The sequence below is a fragment of the Microcaecilia unicolor genome, chromosome 3, assembly GCF_901765095.1.
Source record: "Microcaecilia unicolor chromosome 3, aMicUni1.1, whole genome shotgun sequence".
Lineage (NCBI taxonomy): Eukaryota > Metazoa > Chordata > Amphibia > Gymnophiona > Siphonopidae > Microcaecilia > Microcaecilia unicolor.
The window spans coordinates 211,384,219-211,406,042 of NC_044033.1; the positions used below are offsets into that span (position 1 = coordinate 211,384,219).

The window sequence follows — 21,824 nt, forward strand, 5'->3', positions numbered from 1 at the left end:
TGAGGCGCACGCTGCTGACAAGAGCGAGCGCGCTGGGTCTTAGCCTGGGCCGCAGGCTGGCGAGGAGGATTGTACCTACGCTTACCAGAAGAGTAGGGAACAGCCCTCCTTCCCCCATAAAAACGTCTACCTGAAGGCTGCCGGCGGGAGAATTTGTCGAAAGCGTTATCCCGCTGGTGGTGCTGTTCTACCACCTGTTCGACCTTTTCCTCAAAAATGTTATCCGCTCGGCAAGGGGAGTCCGCAATCCGCTGCTGGATCCTATTCTCCAGGTCGGAGGCACGCAGCCATGAGAGTCTGTGCATCACCACACCTTGAGCAGCGGCCCTGGACGCAACATCGAAGGTATCAAATACCCCTCTGGCCAGGAATTTCCTACATGCCTTCAGCTGCCTGACCACCTTCTGAAACGGCTTGCTCAGAAGGGAGCTTGTCCACCAAGTCCGCCAGCTGCCGCACATTGTTCCACATATGGATGCTCGTGTAGAGCTGGTATGATTGAATCTTGGCCATGAGCATGGAAGAATGATAGGCCTTCCTCCCAAAGGAGTCTAAGGTTCTGGGGTCTTTGCCCGGGGGCGCCGAAGCATGCTCCCTAGAACTCTTAGCATTCTTCACGGCCAGATCCACCACACCAGAGTCGTGAGGCAACTGAGTGCGCATCAACTCTGGGTCCCCATGGATCCGATACTGGGATTCTTTTTGGGAATGTGGGGATTAGTTAGTGGCTTGGTCCAGTTCGCCAGCAATGTCTTTTTCAGGACATGATACATGGGTACTTTGGACGCTTCCTTAGGTGGAGAATCCAGACGTCGCTTCCTCGGGGCCGGGTCCGAAGATGGTCGATCCCGGGGGGGGGGGGGGCTATACCGCAGAAGCCCTCAGGGCAGGAGGAGACCTACCCGAAGGCTCACCGCCACCAGCAGGGGAATGGACAGCCCTCACCTGCACTCCAGACGAAGTACCACCGTCCGACGACATCAGCACCAGCGGGGGTCCCGGTACCGCCGACGCACTCTTCCGAAGTCTCGGTACCGTCGATGCAGGAGGAATACACCTCGATGCCGTTGACGCTGATGCACTTCCCGAAGACTTCGGTGCTGCCGATGCACTAGACGAATCCCGCGATGCTGTTGCCGAAGCGCCGGAGAACAGAACGTTCCACTGGGCTAATCTCGCTACCCGAGTCCTCTTCTGCAAAAGAGCACAAAGACTACAGGCCTGCGGGCGGTGCCCAGCCCCCAAGCACTGAAGACACGAAGCGTGCCTATCAGTGAGCGAGATTATCCGGGCGCACTGGGTGCACTTCTTGAAGCCGCTAGAAGGCTTCGATGACATGGGCGGAAAAATCGCGCCAGCGAAATTAAAATTCGCGATGACAATAGGCACCGAAAAAAAAAGGGAGAAAAACCCCTACGGGCGGCCAACAAGGCCGCTCCCGAAAGCGAAAGGATACTTACGCTGGGAAAAAACTAGAAATACGGGAAAAAGGGTAAGCTCTTTTTTTTTTTAAACAAACACAGAGAAAAGTAGAAAAAACTGCGAAAGATGTGCGAGGTCTTCTGAGGGGCACGAAACGGCGGCAAAACATGACCGTCCCGAGCGCGGACAAAAGAAGACTGACGAACACGAGCCGGTTCGGGCGGGAAGATGGTCGCGCACAGGCGCGCGAGGGCTAGCAAACGTCTTTGCTAGTGAAGATTCCGATTGGAGGGGGGTGCCGTGGACGTCACCCATCAGTGAGAACAAGCAGCCTGCTTGTCCTCGGAGAAGGGTACTTATTGATTAGTGGTATATCAAATGGTAAACTTGAAAACTAAAAGGGAGCAGATGTTAAGGGTGGAAGAGGCAGAAGCAGCAGAAGGGGGCTTGCAGCTAATATGGGGGTCTGGACATAGAAGAAGGGAAAATTAGGTTCTTACCGTGATAATTTTCTTTCCTTTAGTTATAGCAGATGCAGCCATTATAGATGGGTTGTGTCCATCAACCAGCAGAGGGAGATAGAGAGCACACTTTTTTCAGTGCCTCAAACCAGCTTGCTCCACTGCCTCTCTTCAGTATTTGAAGCTTCCAAAGCAGTATGGCAAACCGCAATGGGAATAACATAAGCTTTCCTCACAGCGAACGATGGCCCTACAACAAAGGGCATTAACTCAGAATGGAGGGAATGAAACGTCCTCCCGGAGGGCATAAACTCAACCTCCACTGAGACGTAACTGGAGGGAATAAACTCATCTTCCCGGAGGGAATAAACTCATCCTCCAAAACATGAAACTGGAGGGAATTAAGTCATCCTCCTTTAATTGAACAAAAATCCTGAAGACTGTTTTCCGACTTTCTCCCAAGGACGGAATCTCCAGGAAACACGAACAGAACCTGAAATAGATTTACAGCAGATAGCATCGGACAGGGAGGGATCATGGCTGCATCTGCTATGACTAAAGGAAAGAAAATTATCATGGTAAGAACCTAATTTTCCCTGCCTTGTCATCAAGCAGATGCAGCCATTACAGATGGGATGTATCAAAGCAATCCCTAGATAGGGTGGGAACAAGCCACACCACGCGCCAGCACTTGCGCTCCAAAATGTGCGTCCCTCCTGGCAGCCACATCCAGCCTGTAATGTCGGGCAAAAGAGAGCTCAGAAGCCCATGTTGCTGCACTACAAATCTCTTGAAGAGAGAGTGCTCCAGTTTCAGCCCAAGAAGAGGAAATTCCTCTAGTGGAATGCGCCTTAAAGGCATCAGGCGGAGGCTGGCTGGCAAGCAAATAAGCTAAAAAGATAGATTCTTTAAGCCAGTGGGCAATAGTGGCTTTAGACGCTGGAGACCCTCTGCGAGGACCTGATAGCAAAACAAACAGATGATCAGAGGTCCTGAAAGAGTTAGTAACTCGCAGATACTGCAGCAGAGTCCTGCGCACGCCCAACAGGTGCAATTGCCCAAAAGATTCTGGAAACTCCTCCTCGACAAAGGAGGGCAAGAAAATAGGTTGGTTTAGGTGAAACGCTGAAACCACCTTAGGCAAGAAGGAAGGCACAGTCCGAACTGTGACCCCAGACTCTGAAAACTGCAGAAAAGGGTCTCTACAAGACAGCGCCTGGAGCTCTGACACCTGTCTCGCCGAAGTAATGGCCACTAACAAGACGGCCTTCAGTGTCAAATCTTTCTCTGAAGCACGCCGAAGTGGTTCAAAGGGAGCACCCTGAAGGGCCTTCAGCACTAGCCCCAGGTTCCAAGCTGGACAAGGTGCACGCACGGGAGGACGGAGCCGAAGCACCCCTCTAAGAACCGTGCCACATCCGGATGAGCAGCTAAAGACGCGTCTTCAACCTTGCCACGCAGGGAGGCCAATGCTGCCACTTGCACCCGCAGAGAATTATAGGCCAAGCCTTTTTGTACACCATCCTGCAAAAAGTCCAGAATCGGCGAGACAGGAGCCCGCAGGGGTGTGATCTCTCTGGAAGCACACCAGACTTCAAACTGGCGCCAAATCCTGGCATAAGCCACGGAAGTGGAAAGCTTGCGGGCTTGCAGGAGAGTGGTAATTACTTTATTGGAATAGCCTTTGCCTCTCAATTGCGCCATCTCAATCGCCAGGCCATAAGACCAAATTGGCCGGCATCCTCAATGGTCACCGGACCCTGTGACAACAGGTTGGGAACCAGAGGTCACTGAAGGGGATCCTCTACGAGCATCTGTCGGAGGTCCGCATACCAAGGCCTCCTGGGCCAATCCGGGGCGACGAGAACCACTTCTCCTGGATGCAGCCGAATCCGCAGGAGAACTCGCCTATCAAGGGCCACGGAGGGAACACATACAGTAGGCCCGGAGGCCAGGGTTGAGCCAAGGCATCCAACCCCGCCACGTGAGGATCCCTCCGTCTGCTGAAGAAGCACGGGACTTTGGCATTGGAGCTTGTCGCCATTAGATCCATCACGGGCTTGCCCCACTTGGCACATATCTGCAGGAACACTTTGTCTGCAAGTTCCCACTCTGCTGGATCGATCTGATGCCTGCTTAGATAATCGGCTTGCACGTTGCTCTGACCTGCAATGTGAGCTGCCGACAGAAACTGTAGATGCAGCTCAGCCCAGTGGCAAATTTGTTCGGCCTGCGCGGCTAGAGCTCTGCACTGAGTGCCGCCTTATCGATTTATGTAGGCCACTGTTGTCGTGTTGTCCGACATCACTCTGACAGCCAATCCTTCCAGGGTCACTTGAAAGGCCAGAAGCACCTGATGGACCACTCCGACTCCTCAGGTGTCCATAGACCCTGGGCATGCTTCTCCTTGCAATGTGCGCCCCAGCCTTTCAGACTGGCATCTGTCACCACTAGGCACCAATCGGGGAGCGCCAGCAGCATTCCTCGCCGCAGCATGCTGTCTGAGAGCCACCACTCCATGCTGAGTCGGGCCGCAGGGAGCCAAGAGAGTCTGCATTGGTAATCCTGAGATACTGGAGACCATCTTTGGAGTAGAGCATAATGTAGAGGTCTCAGGTGCACTCTCGCCCAGGGCACCAGTTCCATGGTGGCCGTCATCGATCCAAGCAGCTGGACAATGTCCCAAGCTCGCGGGCGGGGCATCCTCAGGAGCAGACGGACCTGATTCCATCTGTAATGGCTTCATCTGCTTGATGACAAGGAAAGGGAAGATGCTAAGGGATAGGAGGAGACGGGGTGGGGGGGGGGGGGAACGACTGGGGCAAGTAGGTGGTGGCTCTTGCTGGCAGATAGTAGGAGTAGCAGAAGGGTGCACAGAACAAACAGGGGCTGAGAGAAAAAGCAGATAAGAGATGGAGGTGGGAAAAGGGGTTTAGTGTTGGGCCTGGAAGAAGAGAGCTGAAGGCAAAAGGCTTGTAAGATGGGTCTGATAAGTCAGGTGAAGGCCAGAGACTGAGGCTGTTGGGATGGGGTTTGGAAGTGATGGCAGGATATAAATGTCAAAAATAACAAGGCCAGAAGCAGAGGGTGTGCATAGATATTTTCATTCATGCACATCTCAGAAGCCTCAGTCTCTGGCTAAAATCACCCACCTGACCATGCATACCAGATCCTAGGAAAATCCAGGCCCGCCAAGGGGGGGGGGGGGGGGGGGGGGGGGGGAGGGAGATTGAAAAAAAAAAAAGCTTTTCTGTGATGCCAGCGTCTTAACCTCCCTTCCAACCCCCCTCCCCATGTCCTCTATTTGCCACTGCAGCAGCTTCCAGTGGCAGGCAGAAGGCTGGATTGGTCTCCTGCGCCAGGTTTTTAAAATTTATTTTGACATTTATATCCTGCATTTTCCCAATGTTTAGGTTCAATGTGGCTTACAGATACAAACATTTAGAGAAATACTGTATAGTGCAGTTGATTGCAATTAAACATAAAGCGAAGATACTTACCTGTAGCAGGTATTCTCTGAGGACAGCAGGCTGATTGTTCTCACTGATGGGTCGGCATCCACGGCGGCCCGGAATCGGCAAGTTTTCTCAGCAAAAATAAGCAAACCTTTGACAGATCATTCCAGAATGCAGGGCGCGCGCACCGCGCAGCCATCTTCCCACGCAGCGCGAATCCCCGCTCAGTTATGTAAAAAAACAAAGAGAAGAAAACAACTCCAAATGGGAGGAGGGCGGGTTTGTGAGAACAATCAGCCTGCTGTCCTCTGAGAATACCTGCTACAGGTAAGTATCTTCGCTTTCTCAGAGGACAGGCTGCTTGTTCTCACTGATGGGGTACCCCTAGCACCCCAGGCTCACTAAAAACGAAAACGGTCAATTGGGCCTCACAACGGCGAAGACAGAACAAAGATTGACCTATGAAGTAAACATCTGAGAGTGCAGCCTGGAACAGAACAAAATTGGGTCTAGGGGGGTGGAGTTGGATTCTAAACCCCAAACAGATTCTGCAGCACAGACTGCCCAAACCGAATGTTGCGTCGGGAACATGAGATGTGAATGTGTGGACTGATGACCACGTCACAGCATTGCAAATCTCTTCTATGGTGGCTGACTTCAAGTGGGCCACCAACGCTGCTATGGCTCGAACACTATGAGCCGTGACATGACCCTCAAGAGTCAGCCCAGCTTGGGCATAAGTGAAGGAAATGCAATCTGCTAGCCAATTGGAAATGGTGCGTTTCCGAACAGCAACTCCCCTTCTGTTGGGATCAAAAGAAACAAACATTTGGGCGGACTGTCTGAAGGGCCTTGTCCACTCCACATAAAAGGCCGATGCTCTCTTACAGTCCAATGTATGCAACTGACGTTCAGCAGGGCGGGTATGAGGATGGGGAAAAAATGTTGGCAAGACAATTGACTGGTTCAGATGGAACTCCAAACACCACCTTCGGCAAGAACTTATTAGGGTGAGTGTGGAGGACTACTCTGTTGTGATGAAACTTGAGATAAGGAGCATGCACTACCAAGGCTTGAAGCTTACTGACTCTACGAGCCGAAGTAACAGCCACCAAGAAAATGACCTTCCAGGTCAAATACTTCAAATGGCAGGAATTCAGTGGCTCAAAAGGAGGCTTCATCAGCTGGGTGAGAACGACGTTAAGATCCCATGACACTGGTGGAGGTTTGACAGGGGGCTTTGACAAAAGCGAACCTCTCATGAATTGAACAACTAAAGGCTGTCCAGAGATAGGCTTACCCTCTACACGATAATGATAAGCACTAATTGAACTAAGGTGAACTTTTACGGAGTTGGTCTTGAGACCAGACTCTGACAAGTGTAGAAGGTATTCAAGCAGGGTCTGTGTAGGACAACAGCGAGGATCTAGGGCCTTGCTGTCACACCAGTCAGCAAACCTCCTCCATTTAAAAGAGTAACATCTCTTTGTGGAATCTTTCCTGGAAGCAAGACTTGGGAGACACCCTCAGAAAGATCCAAGGAAGCGAATTCTACACTCTTAACATCCAGGCCGTGAAAGCCAGAGGCTGGAAGTTGGGAGACAGAAGCGCCCCCTCGTTCTGAGGGTTGGAACACACTCCAATCTCCAAGGTTCTTTGGAGGACAACTCCAGAAGAAGAGGAAACTAAATCTGACGCGGCCAAAAAGGAGCAATCAGAATCATGGTTCCGCAGTCTTGCTTGAGTTTCAGCAAAGTCTTCCCCACCAGAGGTATGGGAGGATATGCATACAGAAGGCCCTTCCCCCAATGAAGAAGAAAGGCATCTGACACTAGTCTATCGTGGGCCTGAAGCCTAGAACAGAACTGAGGGACCTTGTGATTGGTCTGAGTGGCAAAAAGATCCACCAAGGGGGTGCCCCACCCTTGGAAGATCTTGAGGCATATTTTCAAAGCCTATGGAACTTTGGAAGGCTAAGTGCTTTGAAAATATGCCTGTTTGCGTACTATGCCCAAGTTGAGCGACCACTCGTGAGTTGCATGATCCTGCTCAACCTGTTGGCCAGACTGTTTACGCCTGCCAGATACGTGGAATGGAGACACATGCTGTGACGGCGAGCCCAAAGCCACATCTGGATGGCTTCCAGACACAAGGGGGCGAGATCCGGTGCCCTCTGCTTGTTGATGTAGTACATGGCAACCTGATTGTCTGTCTGAATTTGAATAATTTAATTGGGCAGCTGATCTCTGAAAGTCTTTAGAGAGTTCCAGACCGCTCACAACTTCAGGAGACTGATCTGAAGACCTCAATAGGTCAACCTATTGACTTATAACTGGAACAGAAATTTATTATGGGATCTTAATGTAACTTTTTTTCTTGGAGGGACCAAGCTCCTTGAGTGTGAAGCCCATCTACATGCGCTCCCCACCCCAGGAGGGATGCATCCGTTGTCAGCACTTTTTGAGGCTGAGGAATTTGGGACGTCCCAAGGTCAAATTGGATCGAGTTGTCCACCACCGAAGGGAATTGTGAAAATCGATGGACAGCTGGATCACATCCTCTAGATTCCCTGCAGCCTGATACCACTGGGAAGCCAGGGTCCATTGAACAGATCTCATGTGAAGGTGGGCCATGGGCGTCACATAATTGTGGAGGCCATATGGCCCAGAAGTCTCAACATCTGCCGAGCTGTGATCTGCTGAGATGCTCTGGCCAAGGAAACAAGGGACAGAAGATTGTCTGCCCTCGCTTCGGGAAGATAGGTGCGAGCCGTCTGTGAATCCAGCAGATCTCCAATAAATTCCAGTCTTTGAACAGGGAAAAGATGGGACTTGGGGTAATTTATAACAAACCCTAGTAGCTGCAGCAGTTGAATAGTCATCTGCGTGGACTGTAGAGCTGCTGCCTCCGAGGTGTTCTTCACCAGCCAATCGTCGAGATTAGGGAACACATGCACTCCCAAGTCTGCATAGCGACGCTGCAACTACTGCCAGGCATTTTGTAAAGACCCTGGGCGCAGATGCCAGACCAAAGAGCAGCACACAATACTGAAAGTGCTGCGTTCCCAGACAGAATCGAAGATACTTCCTGTGGGCTGAAAGTATCGGGATGTGAGTATACGCATCCTTTAAGTCCAGAGAGCATAGCCAATCGTTCTCCTGAATCATAGGAAGAAGGGTGCCCAGGGAAACCATCCTGAACTTCTCTCGGACCAGGTATTTGTTCAGGGCCCTTAGGTCTAGGATGGGACACATCCCCCATTTTCTTTTGTACAAGTACCTGGAATAGAATCCCAGCCCTTCCTGCCCTGGTGGAATGGGCTCGACTGCATTGGCGCTGAGAAGGGTGGAGAGTTCCTCTGCAAGTACTTGCCTGTGCAGGAAGTTGAAGGACTGAGCTCCCGTTGGGCAATTTGGAGGTCTGGAGATCAAATTGAGGGAGTATCCTAATCGGACTAATTGAAGAACCCACCGATAGGAGGTTACAAGAGGCCACCTTTGGTGAAAAAATTTTAACCTCCCTCTGACCGGTAGATTGTCCGGCACGGACACATTGATAGCGGCTATGCTTAGCTGGAGCCAGTCAAAAGCCTATCCCTTGCTTTTGCTGGGGAGCTGCAGGGGCCTGTCTGGGCGCACGCTGTTGACGAGAACGAGCGCGCTGGGGCTGAGCCAGAGAAGGCTGTCGGGAAGGAGGATTGTATCTATGCTTATTGTAGGCATAGGGAGCATTCCTCCTTCCCCGGAAAAATCATCTACCTGATGAGGCAGAAGCTGAAGGTGCCTGGCGGGAGAGATTGTCCATAGCGGTTTCCCGCTGGTGGAGCTGTTCGACCACCTGCTCGACTTTCTCGCCAAAAATATTATCCCCCGGCAAGGGACATCCGCAATCTGCTGCTGGACCCGATTGTCCAGGTCAGAGGCACGCAGCCATGAGAGTCTGCGTATCACTATACCCTGAGCAGCGGCTCTGGATGCAACATCAAAAGAGTCATAAGCAACCCTGGACAGGAATTTACGACACGCCTTCAGCTGCCTGACCACCTCCTGAAAAGGCCTGGCGTGCTCTGGAGGGAGCTTGTCCACCAAGTCCGCCAGTTGTTTCACATTGTTCCACATGTGGATGCTCATATAGAGCTGGTATGACTGAATCTTGGACATGAGCATAGAGGACTGATAGGCCTTTCTCCCAAAAGAGTCCAGAGTTCTAGATTCTCGTCCCGTGGGCGCCGGGGCAAAATCTCTAGAACTCTTAGCTCTCTTGTGAGCGGAATCCACAACCATAGAGTCGTGAGGTAACTGCGACTTCAACAACTCAGGTTCTCGGTGAATCCGATATTGGGACTCAGCTTTTTTGGGGGATGGTGGGATTACTTAATGGCTTCATCCAGTTCCTCAGAAGGGTCTCCTTAAGGATATTGTGCAAAGGAACAGTGGACGATTCCTTAGTTGGCGAAGGATTGTCAAGGACCTCGAGCATCTCAGTCCTGGGCTCATCCTCAGATACCACAGGGAAGGGAATAGCCACAGACATTTCCCAAACAACTGAAGAGAAAGAAAGACTCTCCGGAGAAAGCTTTCTTTCTGGTGGAGTAGGATCAGAGGGAAGACCACAAGACTCCTCGGAAGAGAAATACCTGGGATCTTCTCCTTCATCCCAAGAGGCATCCCTCCTCGGTATCGGACAAGAGTTCTCTAACTGCTGTCCGAAACCTGGCCCGTCTCAACGCCGAGGAACCACGTCCTCGATGGCGGTGCCGAGAAGTCGAAGCCGATGCCGCAGGCGGCACCGGCGTCGGGGACCTCACCACAGGCCTAGAGCCAGCTGCCACTTCCATCAACGGTGCCAAAGGCGCAAGCACCCCCGGCACTGGAACAGGCTGACGCAGCAACCCCTCCAGCAGACCTGGAAGAATGGCTCGGATGCGCACATCCAGAGTCGCTGTCGACCAAGGCTGCAGGGTCGGTGCAAGAATCGGGTCCAGAATCTCTTGAGGTCGAGGAGCCAGTACCGGGCTGTCCAAAGACTAACACACCGATACCTCCTGAATGGAGGATGAGCGCTCCTCCCATCATTGGTGCTTCACGGGTTCCAAATCCTTCGATGCCCCGGAGCTCCCGGTACCATGCTTAGGAGGAGACCAATGACTATGCTTCTTCGCCTTCGCTCGATGCACGTCATCGATACTCCTCGGTACCGACGAGGAATCCACATGTCTCCTCGGGGTTGGGTCCGAGTGGTCGGTCCCGTGGGGCCTGCACAGCAGGAGTCTTCGAGGCAGGTGGAGACCCACTCAACGGCTCACTGCTCCCAGCGTGTGGACTCCCGACAGCCATTACCCGCGCTCCCAAAGTCAATGCCATTTCCGGTACCGATGTCGACGTTGAAGAACCGGACGAAGCTCCAAAAAGTTGGTCCCGCTGAGCTTGACTCGACGCCTGTGTCCGCTTTTTCAAGCTAAGACACAACTTACATGCGTCTGGGCAATGGTCGGGCCCAAGGCACTGAAGACACCACGCGTGGGGATCAATGCCCGAGATCATCCGGTTGCGCCGAGTACACTTTTTGAAGCCGCTGGAAGTCCTCGATGACATGGACGGAAAAATCGTAGCAGCAAAATCAAAATTTTCAATGGTGCCAAAAGGAGGCACAAAAAAGAAGATTCGCAGACGAGCGGCCTAAGAGGGCCGCAGCAGAAGCGAAAGGAAACTTAAGGGGACCAGTTCCAGGGTCATCATCCCTCCCTTCCAGTTCCAGCAACCCTCCCTCCGAATTTAAGAAGTCAAATTCACTAACCAAGTCAGGGTTACGGCGGCCGTCAGTAGAATTAAAAGGCGTGCAGGCTCGGCCCTTCTCGCTCTCTCAGCTCTGGTCCCGCCCTCATTTCCTGTTTCCGCAAAGGCGGGACCAGAGCTGAGAGACAGAGAAGGGCCGAGCCTGCACGCCTTTTACCACTGTTGCTGCCGTCCGCCATAAACCCAACTTGGTAAGTGAAGACGACTTTTAAAATTTGGAGGGAGGGGGCCTGGAACTGGAAGGGAGGGAGGGACGATGACACCCTCATGCGTGTGACGTCGCTTTCCGTTGCCTGGCAACTCTGCAGCATTCCCTTCCAGTGATTGGTCACTGCTGTTTGTGACGAACCGGGAAGTACGTGACGTCAATTCAGGAGATGGATACAGCAGCAGCACGAATACTTCAAGGCTTCACTTTTACGAAGTCAGCTGTTAAATTGCAATTTGTTCCCTGTCACTGTTCCGCCCTCGACGTCATTACGTTTTGACGCGAGGGTGGGACAGAGAGAGATAGTGACAGACTTACAAACCTAACAAACTTAAGAATGTTACGAATCCTTCACTTCTGTGGCTTCAGAACGTTGGAGGTGCTTTTTATTATATAGGATTTTCTTACAGTTGGGATAGTGAAGTAGGAAGTCCCTGGATTCTCAGATGGAATTATGAGCAGGATGTAATCCGGTGTCAATACATAAATGATTTGGAAAGCAAATACACAATTTATAAGCTACCCTAGCTTTGATCAGAAGCCAATGTAATGAATGAAGCAAAGGAGAGGCTTTGTTAAATCATGAAACATTACGAACAAGTCTTGCTGATGTTTTAAATAGTTTGTAATTTCTTCACTATTTTGTCTTTGCAGCCCACAAGGTAAAATTATGTATAATCATACCTGATAATTTTCTTTCCATTAATCATAGCTGATCAATCCATAGACTGGTGGGTTGTGTCCATCTACCAGCAGGTGGAGATAGAGAGCAAACTTTTGCCTCCCTATATGTGGTCATGTGCTGCCGGAAACTCCTCAGTATGTCGATATCAAAGCTCCATCCGCAGGACTCAGCACTTAGAGAATTACACCCACAAAGGGACACTCTGCCCAGCTCACCACCACCGAAACGGGGGAGGGGAATCAACCCAGCTCATCCCCACACAAGTGGGGGAGGGGAATCCGTCCAGCTCATCCCCGCGGAGCGGGGGAGGGACACCACACCCGCCGATGCGGGGGGATCTGGCTTATCCTGCAACCGCAACCGCGGGAGGAGCTGACTGACCCTAACACCGCCGAAGCGGGAGGGGTACAAGCTGCCCTACAGCCGCACGAAGCGGGAGGGAGTGCCGGCAGAATTTATGTCTCGATCCAGCCCCGTAAAACGGGGGGGAGAGGAATGCAGCAGCTCACTGTAACACAAACTCGTCTCAACTCTTGAAGAATCCAAGTGAAAAAACTTGAACACGAAGTCTTTCTGAAGTAACTGAAGACTAAACTTGAACCTGAAATGCAACCAGAATAAAAACAGTACAGATATCTGGGAGGGGCTATGGATTGATCAGCTATGATTAATGGAAAGAAAATTATCAGGTATGATTATACATAATTTTACCTTCCATATCATCAAGCTGATCAATCCATAGACTGGTGGGATGTACCGAAGCAGTACTCACCCAGGGCGGGACATTGAAATCCCTGACCGCAACACTGAAGCTCCAAACCGGGCCTCCGCCCGAGCAGCCACAGTCAAGCGGTAATGCTTGGAGAATGTATGGGCCGAAGCCCAAGTTGCCGCCTTGCATATCTCTGCCAAGGAGACGGAACCGGCCTCTGCCATCGAGGCCGCCTGAGCTCTCGTGGAGTGGGCCTTCAGCTGGATAGGCGGCACCTTCCTTGCGGCCACATAAGCCGCTGCAATGGCTTCCTTGACCCATCTTGCCACTGTAGGCTTAGCAGCCTGCAGACCCTTACGAGGACCTGCAAACAGGACAAACAGATGATCTGATTTCCGGAAATCATTGGTCACTTCCAAGTATCTGATGATGACTCGCCTCACATCCAGATATTTAAGAGCAGAGTACTCCTCTGGGTAGTCCTCCCTACGAAAGGAAGGGAGACAGAGCTGCTGATTCACATGGAAGCGAAAAACAATCTTGGGCAGAAAGGAAGGCACTGTGCGAATAGTCACTCCTGCCTCAGTGAACTGCAGAAAAGGCTCTCGACATGAGAGCGCCTGGAGCTCGGAAACTCTTCTGGCTGAAGTGATAGCCACCAAAAAGACTGCTTTCCACGTCAGGTCTTTCAGAGATGCCATTGACAAGGGTTCAAAAGGCGGCTTCTGCAACGCTTTTAGCACCAGGTTGAGATTCCACGCAGGCACCACTGAGTGCAGAGGAGGGCGCAGGTGATTAACTCCCTTGAGAAAGCGCACCACATCTGGCTGCGAAGCCAGGGAAGCACCCTTCAGGCGGCCCCTGAAGAAAGCCAGAGCCGCTACCTGGACTTTAAGGGAACTGAGCGACAGGCCTTTCTCCAGCCTTCTTGCAGGAACGCCAACACTGAAGAAATTGGAGCAGTGAAGGGAGAAAGGGAGCCTGCTTCACACCACGCTGCAAAGATACGCCAAACCCTGGCGTAAGCAGTAGAAGTAGAGCGCTTCCTCGCTCTTAGCATAGTGGCGATGACCTTGTCTGAGAAGCCCTTCTTCCTCAGACGCTGCCGCTCAATAGCCAGGCCGTAAGACCAAAGGGGGAGGGATCCTCCATCACCACGGGACCCTGATGTAACAGGCCCTGCTCCACTGACAGCCGCAGAGGATCGTCGACTGAGAGCCTGATCAAGTCCGCATACCAGGGACGTCTGGGCCAATCCGGACCCACCTGGATTACCCTGCCGGGATGCTTTGCCACCCGGTCTAGCACCCTGCCCAACATGGGCCAGGGCGGGAACACATAGAGGAGCTCTTGTGTCGGCCACTGTTGGAGAAGAGCATCTACTCCCAGGGATCGAGGGTCCCGTCCTCTGCTGAAAAAGCGCGGCACTTGGCAATTGGCCGATGACGCCATCAGAACTAGGCTCAGCTGGCCCCAGCGCTTCGTGATGTCCAAGAACGCCTGAGCAGATAGTTGCCAGTCTCCGGGCTCCAAGGTATGGCGACTGAGAAAGACCGCCTTGACATTCATGACTCCGGCAATGAGGGCCGCTGAAAGCTGCTCCAGGTTCGCTTCCGCCCACTGGCAAAGATTCATAGCCTCCTTGGCTAGAGGGGCGCTCTTGGTACCTCCCTGGCGGTTGACATAGACCACAGCCGTGGCATTGTCTGACAGGACCCGTACAGGCTTCAACACCAGTACCGGGATGAACTCCAAAAGCGCCAACCGAATGGCTCTGAGTTCCAGGAGGTTGATAGACCACTTTGCCTCTGCAGGAGACCAGAGCCCCTGCGCTGTCCTTCCCAAGTAGTGGGCTCTCCAGCCCGACAAAGAGGCGTCCGTCGTGACGACAATCCACTCTGGGGTCACCAGAGGCATTCCCGCAGACAACTTGTCTGTCTGCATCCACCAGCTCAGCGCCTTGCGCACTGCTGGGTCCAAGGGAAGGCGCACAGCATAATCCTACGACATCGGAGTCCAGCGCCGCAGCAAAGATTGTTGAAGTGGTCTCCTATGAGCCCTGGCCCAGGGCACTACTTCCATCATGGCCGTCATAGAGCCCAACAGCTGCACATAGTCCCAATCCCGAGGAGGAGAGGCTACTAGGAACTGGTCCACTTGAGCCTGAAGTTTGACAATTCGATTGTCTGGCAGGAACACTCTGCCCACTTGGGTGTCGAATCGAACTCCCAGGTATTCCAGGGACTGAGTCGGGCGCAGCTGGCTCTTCTCCCAGTTGATGATCCATCCCAGGGAGCTCAAAAGAGCAACTACCCGGTTCACAGCTTGCCGCACTCTGTATAAGAGGGGGCTCGGATCAAACAGTCGTCCAGATAAGGATGGACTTGTACCCCTTCCTTTCGTAGGAAGGCCGCGATGACCACCATTACTTTAGAAAAGGTCCGCGGAGCAGTAGCCAACCCGAAAGGGAGGGCTCTGAACTGGAAGTGTCGTCCCAGGACTGCAAAACGCAGAAAGCGTTGAAGAGGAGGCCAGATGGGAATATGCAGGTACGCTTCCTTGATGCCCAAGGATGCCAGGAACTCTCCTGCCTTCACTGCCGCTATAACAGAGCGGAGAGTCTCCATGCGAAAGTGCCGCACTTTCAAGGCCCGATTGACCCCTTGAGGTCGAGGATAGGCCGGACAGAACCTCCTTTCTTTGGTACCACAAAGGAAATGGAGTAACGTCCCTTGCCAAGCTGACTTTCTGGCACCGGAACGACCGCGCCCAGGCGGATCAGATTGTCCAAGGTCTGCTGCTCTGCCACAGCTTTGACCGGAGACTTGCAGGGAGAGAGTACGAACCCGCTTTTAAGGGTCGGCAGAACTCTAGCTTGTAGCCGTCTCTGATGACTTCCAGCACCCACGCGTCTGAAGTTATTGTGGTCCACTCGCCCAGAAACGAGGACAGCCGTCCTCCAATCTGCACTGGGGCGTGGACCAAGGCCCCGTCATCAGGTACGAGACCCTGGGGGAGGACCGGAGGGAGCACCTCCGGGACGGCGATCTCTGCGAAAAGAATGCTGCTTGGGGGAGTTTTAAATTCCTCTTGAAGGAAGAAGGGGCAGAGGAGCCCGCTTGCCCGGGCGGTACCGACGGGCTTCCTGCAACCGTCCTCTGAAGGTACCGGGACGAGTACTAGCCCGAGCCCTGACCTCTGGTAATTTCTTGCCCTTAGACGTGCCGAGATCGGTCACGATTTTATCCAGCTCGACCCCAAAGAGCAGCTTGCCTTTAAAAGGCAATCTAGCCAGGCGGGATTTAGAGGCGTGGTCAGCAGACCAATGTTTCAGCCAAAGCCACCGCCGCGCAGAGACTGTCTGAGCCATGCCTTTAGCTGAGGCTCTCAAGACATCATACAGCAAGTCTGCCAAATAGGCTAAGCCCGATTCCAGGGCCGGCCAATCAGCCCTCAAGGAATGATCCGAGGGGGAAGCCCGCTGCACCATAGTCAGGCACGCCCTGGCCACATAGGAACCGCAAACCGAGGCCTGCAAACTTAAAGCAGTCGCCTCAAAGGACGACCTTAAGGCCGCCTCCAATCTTCTGTCTTGGGCGTCCTTTAGGGCCGTGCCACCTTCCACCGGCAAAGCCGTTTTCTTAGTCACTGCAGTGATTAAAGAATCCACGGTAGGCCACAGATAGGCCTCACGTTCACTTTCAGGCAAAGGATAGAGGCGGGACATAGCCCTAGCCACTTTGAGGCTCGCTTCCGGGACATCCCACTGAGCCGAAATTAAGGTGTGCATGGCATCATGCACGTGGAAGGTTCTAGGCGGGCGCTTCGTCCCCAGCATAATGGCAGAGCCAACAGGGGCTGAGGGAGAGACGTCCTCCGGAGAGGAAATCTTCAAAGTGTCCATGGCCTGTAACAACAGGTTGGGCAAATCCTCTGGGCTAAAAAGCCGCGCTGCAGAGGGGTCATCCGCTCCATCCGAGCGGGGATCTATCTCCTCCAAGGAATCCGCAAAGGACCGTTGGGAGACCTCAGACACGCTGCCCTCATCTACATCGGAGGAGACAAAGTCCTCCAAGGCCTGGGAATCAACCCGAGGGCGTTTACCTCTGGGAACCTCAACCTCTTTACCAGACGAGGGAGCAGGGGCAGCGTTTTGCATGAGGAAGGCCTGATGCAGCAGCAAAACAAACTCGGGGGAGAAACCCCCCAGACTGTGCACTTCCGCAGCCTGGGCCACAGCCCTAGACGCACCCTCAACCGGCGCTCGCAAGAGCGGGGGAGAGACATGCTGCGCATCCAAAATGGCGTCCGGCGCGACACTCCGCAAAGGAGCCGCGCGGGAAGAACGGCGCTTAACTTTAGCCGCTTTTGTGCCGTCGCCCAAATTAAGGGCGTTCATGGCATTAATTTCTCCAACCTCAAGGGCGGCCCACGAAGAAGCCGTCCGAGCCGCGTGGCCGGCCAAGATGGCGGAGGCGAGGAGCGGGGGAAGGGCGCTTATGGCGGGAAAAACCGCCACGCCGGAGGAAGGACCGGGACATTCATCGGTCACTAAACTGTCACCCAACAAGGGCGAATCAGGCTGTAAAACCCCCGCATCCCCTTTAGAAGCGCTCCAGCGATCCGGGGAGCGACCCTTTGCGCCCTCGCCCTCCGACGCCATATGCCACGAGGAGAAGAATCGGGGAACCCCCTGCCCGCTATAAAAAGGTAAAATTACCTGCTTGCCGCTCCGAGCTGTAACGAACTGGTGTCCCAGTGAGTAGCTGCAATGAACGTTTAAATAAACGTCGAAATAAACGCCTTTAAGGACGTTTAAAATTTTTTTTTTTTTTTTTTAACGGAGCCAGCGGGAGGGGGGAGAAAAGGAGGGACCTGGCACCACCAGGTTTGCACTTGCTCAAAAGAGCCCTCAACCCCAGGCCTCAACAAAACCTAAGGATTAGGCTTGGAGGCCTAGCCAGAGCTGCTGCTGTGTGTGACCACCACCTGCTGAGATAGAGAACATACTGAGGAGTTTCCGGCAGCACATGACCACATATAGGGAGGCAAAAGTTTGCTCTCTATCTCCACCTGCTGGTAGATGGACACAACCCACCAGTCTATGGATTGATCAGCTTGATGATATGGAAACTGCTTTGCAATAGTCGAAATGGGACAGTATAGTTTGAACTAAGCTTCTGAATAATTCTTTAGAGAAAAAGAGGTCTGATTCTTTTGAACTGCCATAAAGCTTTAAAGACTTTCGTTACCATTGCTGATGCTTGAGGCTCAAAAGAAAGGTGTTATACCCAGTATTTTCATTTTCTCTTTTAATGGATATTTACAATTGTCTATGGTGAATTCTTTAGTAAGGTAGGAATGAAACAGGTCTGTAAAGACTAGAAATTTAGTTTTCCCCTGTAATTCTAGTTTGAATGCTGATGCCCGTGATTCTATTAAGTCCAATTCTGATTTAATACTGTTCAGAATTTTATTAATATCATTATTAAATGGTCACCTCATCAGCGTAAATAAAGCTTTACCAGCCACAGGTCCTCCTTCCTGCTGTGTCCCACCTTGGCACAGAAGGACCAATCCAGCCTTCTGCCCACCACCAAGCTTCCCTTCACACATGGGGACGCAGCAGGGGGCCCGGCACAGGAGCGGGGGAAACAGAGCAGTAAATTATTGCTTCACAACCAGGTGGTTCATTTCCATTCAAACAACCGGGGGGGGGGGGGGGGGGGGGGGGGGGGATATTAAGACTGCCCTGGGCCCAACTTTGTCTCTCGGTGGCCCTGGGAAAATCTGTCAAGGACTGCAACATCCTAATAGACCACAGTGCAACACCTGCAAGCCCATGTTGTAAGCTTGCCAGGTCACCAGGCCATGCTATAACCTTCATCAACTGACTCACTAATCAAAAAACCCAGACTTATGCAGCCAAGCATAAAAAGTATAAATAAATAATTCTGTTTTCTACTGTTACCCATCTCTGGCTAGGAAACGTGACAGTTCTCACTCCAAAAGTTAGGGCATCTATGACATCAGGGGCATTGAAGGCCGGCTCCTTTCCTCTTACCTGCTTTAGACCCATCAGCTCAGCATAGTCAAAGATGAGGACAATACTGCAGATGACTAGCCAGGCAACAAAGTGAAGGATAAAGCAGATTAGGGAGATCCAAGTGCCCCAAGGCTCTGTGCAGGCATTCCAGAGGAAGGGGCCATGTTTCACAGGCTGCCAATACCTTATCAGCACCTGTGAAAGGAAGCAGATTTGAGCTTGAATAAAAGGTAGGTCTTCTTTAACAGTGATTCCAAACATGGCAGACCTTACCTGCAGAGCAAGGGCAGTACAAAAGACATACACAGATCTTTGCAGGACCCCGAAGCACATCACAGTCCACTGCTTCACTGTGTGGCTGGCCATTAAGCTATGCTGCAGTACAAATAGGGCAACGAGTGCCAGGTTAACTCCCAGAGGCTGTAGAACTCTGGAATCCTGCAGGGCAACGTTCCATTTGGGACTTGCCGCCTCTGTGGGGAAAAAAACGGAGGGTTGTTTCAGGAAAAAATCCCTACACATTCTAGGATAGGAAAACAGATCCCAGGTACCACCACCATCTTTGAACCAGGCAGGAAGGCATTCATGCTTCAAAATTTTACTGATGTGCACCTTATCTTAAAGAAAAAAAACCCCAAAAACACTTGAGAACAGGCTAGTAAGGTAAAATTATGTATCATACCTGATAATTTTCTTTCCATTAATCATAGCTGATCAATCCATAGACTGGTGGGTTGTGTCCATCTACCAGCAGGTGGAGATAGAGAGCAATCCTTTTGCCTCCCTATATGTGGTCATGTGCTGCCGGAAACTCCTCAGTATGTCGATATCAAAGCTCCATCCGCAGGACTCAGCACTTAGAGAATTACACCCACAAAGGGACACTCTGCCCAGCTCACCACCGCCAAAACGGGGGAGGGGAATCAACCCAGCTCATCCCCACACAAGTGGGGGAGGGGAATCTGTCCAGCTCATCCCCGCGGAGCGGGGGAGGGACACCACACCCGCCGATGCGGGGGGATCTGGCTTATTCTGCAACCGCAACCGCGGGAGGAGCTGACTGACCCTAATACTGCCGAAGCAGGAGGGGTACAAAGCTGTCCTACAGCCGCACGAAGCGGGAGGGAGGGCCGGCAGAATTTAGGTCTCAGTCCAGCCCCGTAAAACGGAGGGGAGAGGAATGCAGCAGCTCACTGTAACACAAAATTGTCTCAACTCCTGAAGAATTCAATTGAAAAAACTTGAACACGAAGTCCTCCTGAACAGGAACTGAAGACTAAACTTGAACCTGAAATGCAACCAGAATATAAACAGTACAGATATCTGGGAGGGGATATGGATTGATCAGCTATGATTAATGGAAAGAAAATTATCAGGTATGATACATAATTTTACCTTCCATATCATCATGCTGATCAATCCATAGACTGGTGGGATGTACCGAAGCAGTACTCACCCAGGGCGGGACATAGAAATCCCTGACCGCAACACAAGCTCCAAACCGGGCCTCCGCCCGAGCAGCCACAGTCAAGCGGTAATGACTGGAGAAGGTATGAGGCGATGCCCAAATTGCCGCCTTACAAATCACTTCCAAAGAGACGGACCCAGCCTCTGCCATCGAGGCCGCCTGTGCTCTAGTGGAGTGAGCCTTCAGCCGGATAGGCGGCACCTTCCCCGCGGCCACATAAGCCGCTGCAATGGCTTCCTTGACCCATCGTGCTACTGTAGGCTTGGCAGCCTGCAGACCCTTACGAGGACCTGCGAACAGCACAAACAGATGATCCGACTTCCGGAAATCATTGGTCACTTCCAAGTATCTGATGATGACTCGTCTCACATCTAGATATTTGAGAGCAGAGTACTCCTCTGGGTAGTCCTCCCTACGAAAGGACGGTAGACAGAGCTGCTCACATGGAAGCGAGAAACAATCTTGGGCAGGAAGGAAGGCACTGTGCGAATAGACACTCCTGCCTCAGTGAACTGCAGAAAGGGCTCTCGACATAATAGTGCCTGGAGCTCGGACACTCTTCTGGCTGAAGTGATAGCCACCAAAACGTCAGGTCTTTCAGAGATGCCCTCGACAAGGGTTCAAAAGGCGGCTTCTGCAAGGCTCTTAGCACCAGATTGAGATTCCACGCAGGTACCACTGAGTGCAGGGGAGGGCGCAGGTGATTAACTCCCTTGAGAAAGCGCTCCACATCTGGCTGCGAGGCTAGGGAAGCACCCTTCAGGTGACCCCTGAAGCAAGCCAGAGCCGCTACCTGGACTTTAAGGGAACTGAGCGACAGGCCTTTCTCCAGATCTTCTTGCAGGAACGCCAACACTGAAGAAATCAGAGCAGTGAAAGGAGAAAGAGAGCCTGCCTCACACCATGATGCAAAGGTATGCCAAACCCTGGCGTAAGCAGTAGAAGTAGAGCGCTTCCTCGCTCTCAGCATAGTGGCGATGACCTTGTCTGAGAAGCCCTTCTTCCTCAGACGCTGCCGCTCAATAGCCAGGTTGAAAGACCAAAGGGGAAGGGATCCTCCATCACCACGGGACCCTGATGCAACAGGCCCTGCTCCGCTGGCAGCCGCAGAGGGCCGTCCACTGAGAGCCTGATCAAGTCCGCATACCAGGGACGTCTGGGCCAGTCCGGACCCACCAGGATTATTCGGCCCGGATGCTTTGCCACCCAGTCTAGCACCCTGCCCAACATGGGCCAGGGCGGGAACACACAGAGAAGCTCCTGTGTCGGCCACTGTTGGAGAAGAGCATCTACTCCCAGAGATCGAGGGTCCCGTCCTCTGCTGAAAAAACGCGGCACTTGGGAATTGGCCGATGACGCCATCAGATCTAGGCTCGGCTGGCCCCAGCGCTTCGTGATGTCCAAGAACGCCTGAGCCGATAGCTGCCACTCTCCGGGATCCAAGGTATGGCGACTGAGAAAGTCCGCCTTGACATTCATGACTCCCACAATGTGGGCCGCCGACAGCTGTTCCAGGTTCGCTTCCGCCCACTGACATAGATTCATGGCCTCCTTGGCTAGAGGGGCACTCTT

The 21,824-nt window shown here is 52.5% G+C and overlaps 1 protein-coding gene across 1 annotated transcript in view; it reads right to left on the reverse strand.

The window, feature by feature from the left end:
• The window catches only part of NRM (nurim), a 39,186-nt gene that overhangs the window by 6,795 nt on the left and 10,567 nt on the right, over positions 1 to 21,824 (reverse strand). The window contains exons 2-3 of the mRNA XM_030197386.1: positions 19,058 to 19,257; positions 18,803 to 18,979 (exon numbers count right to left, since the gene is read on the reverse strand). Of these exons, the coding sequence (XP_030053246.1) occupies positions 18,803 to 18,979; positions 19,058 to 19,257 (377 nt within the window). The remainder of the gene's footprint in view (positions 1 to 18,802; positions 18,980 to 19,057; positions 19,258 to 21,824) is intronic.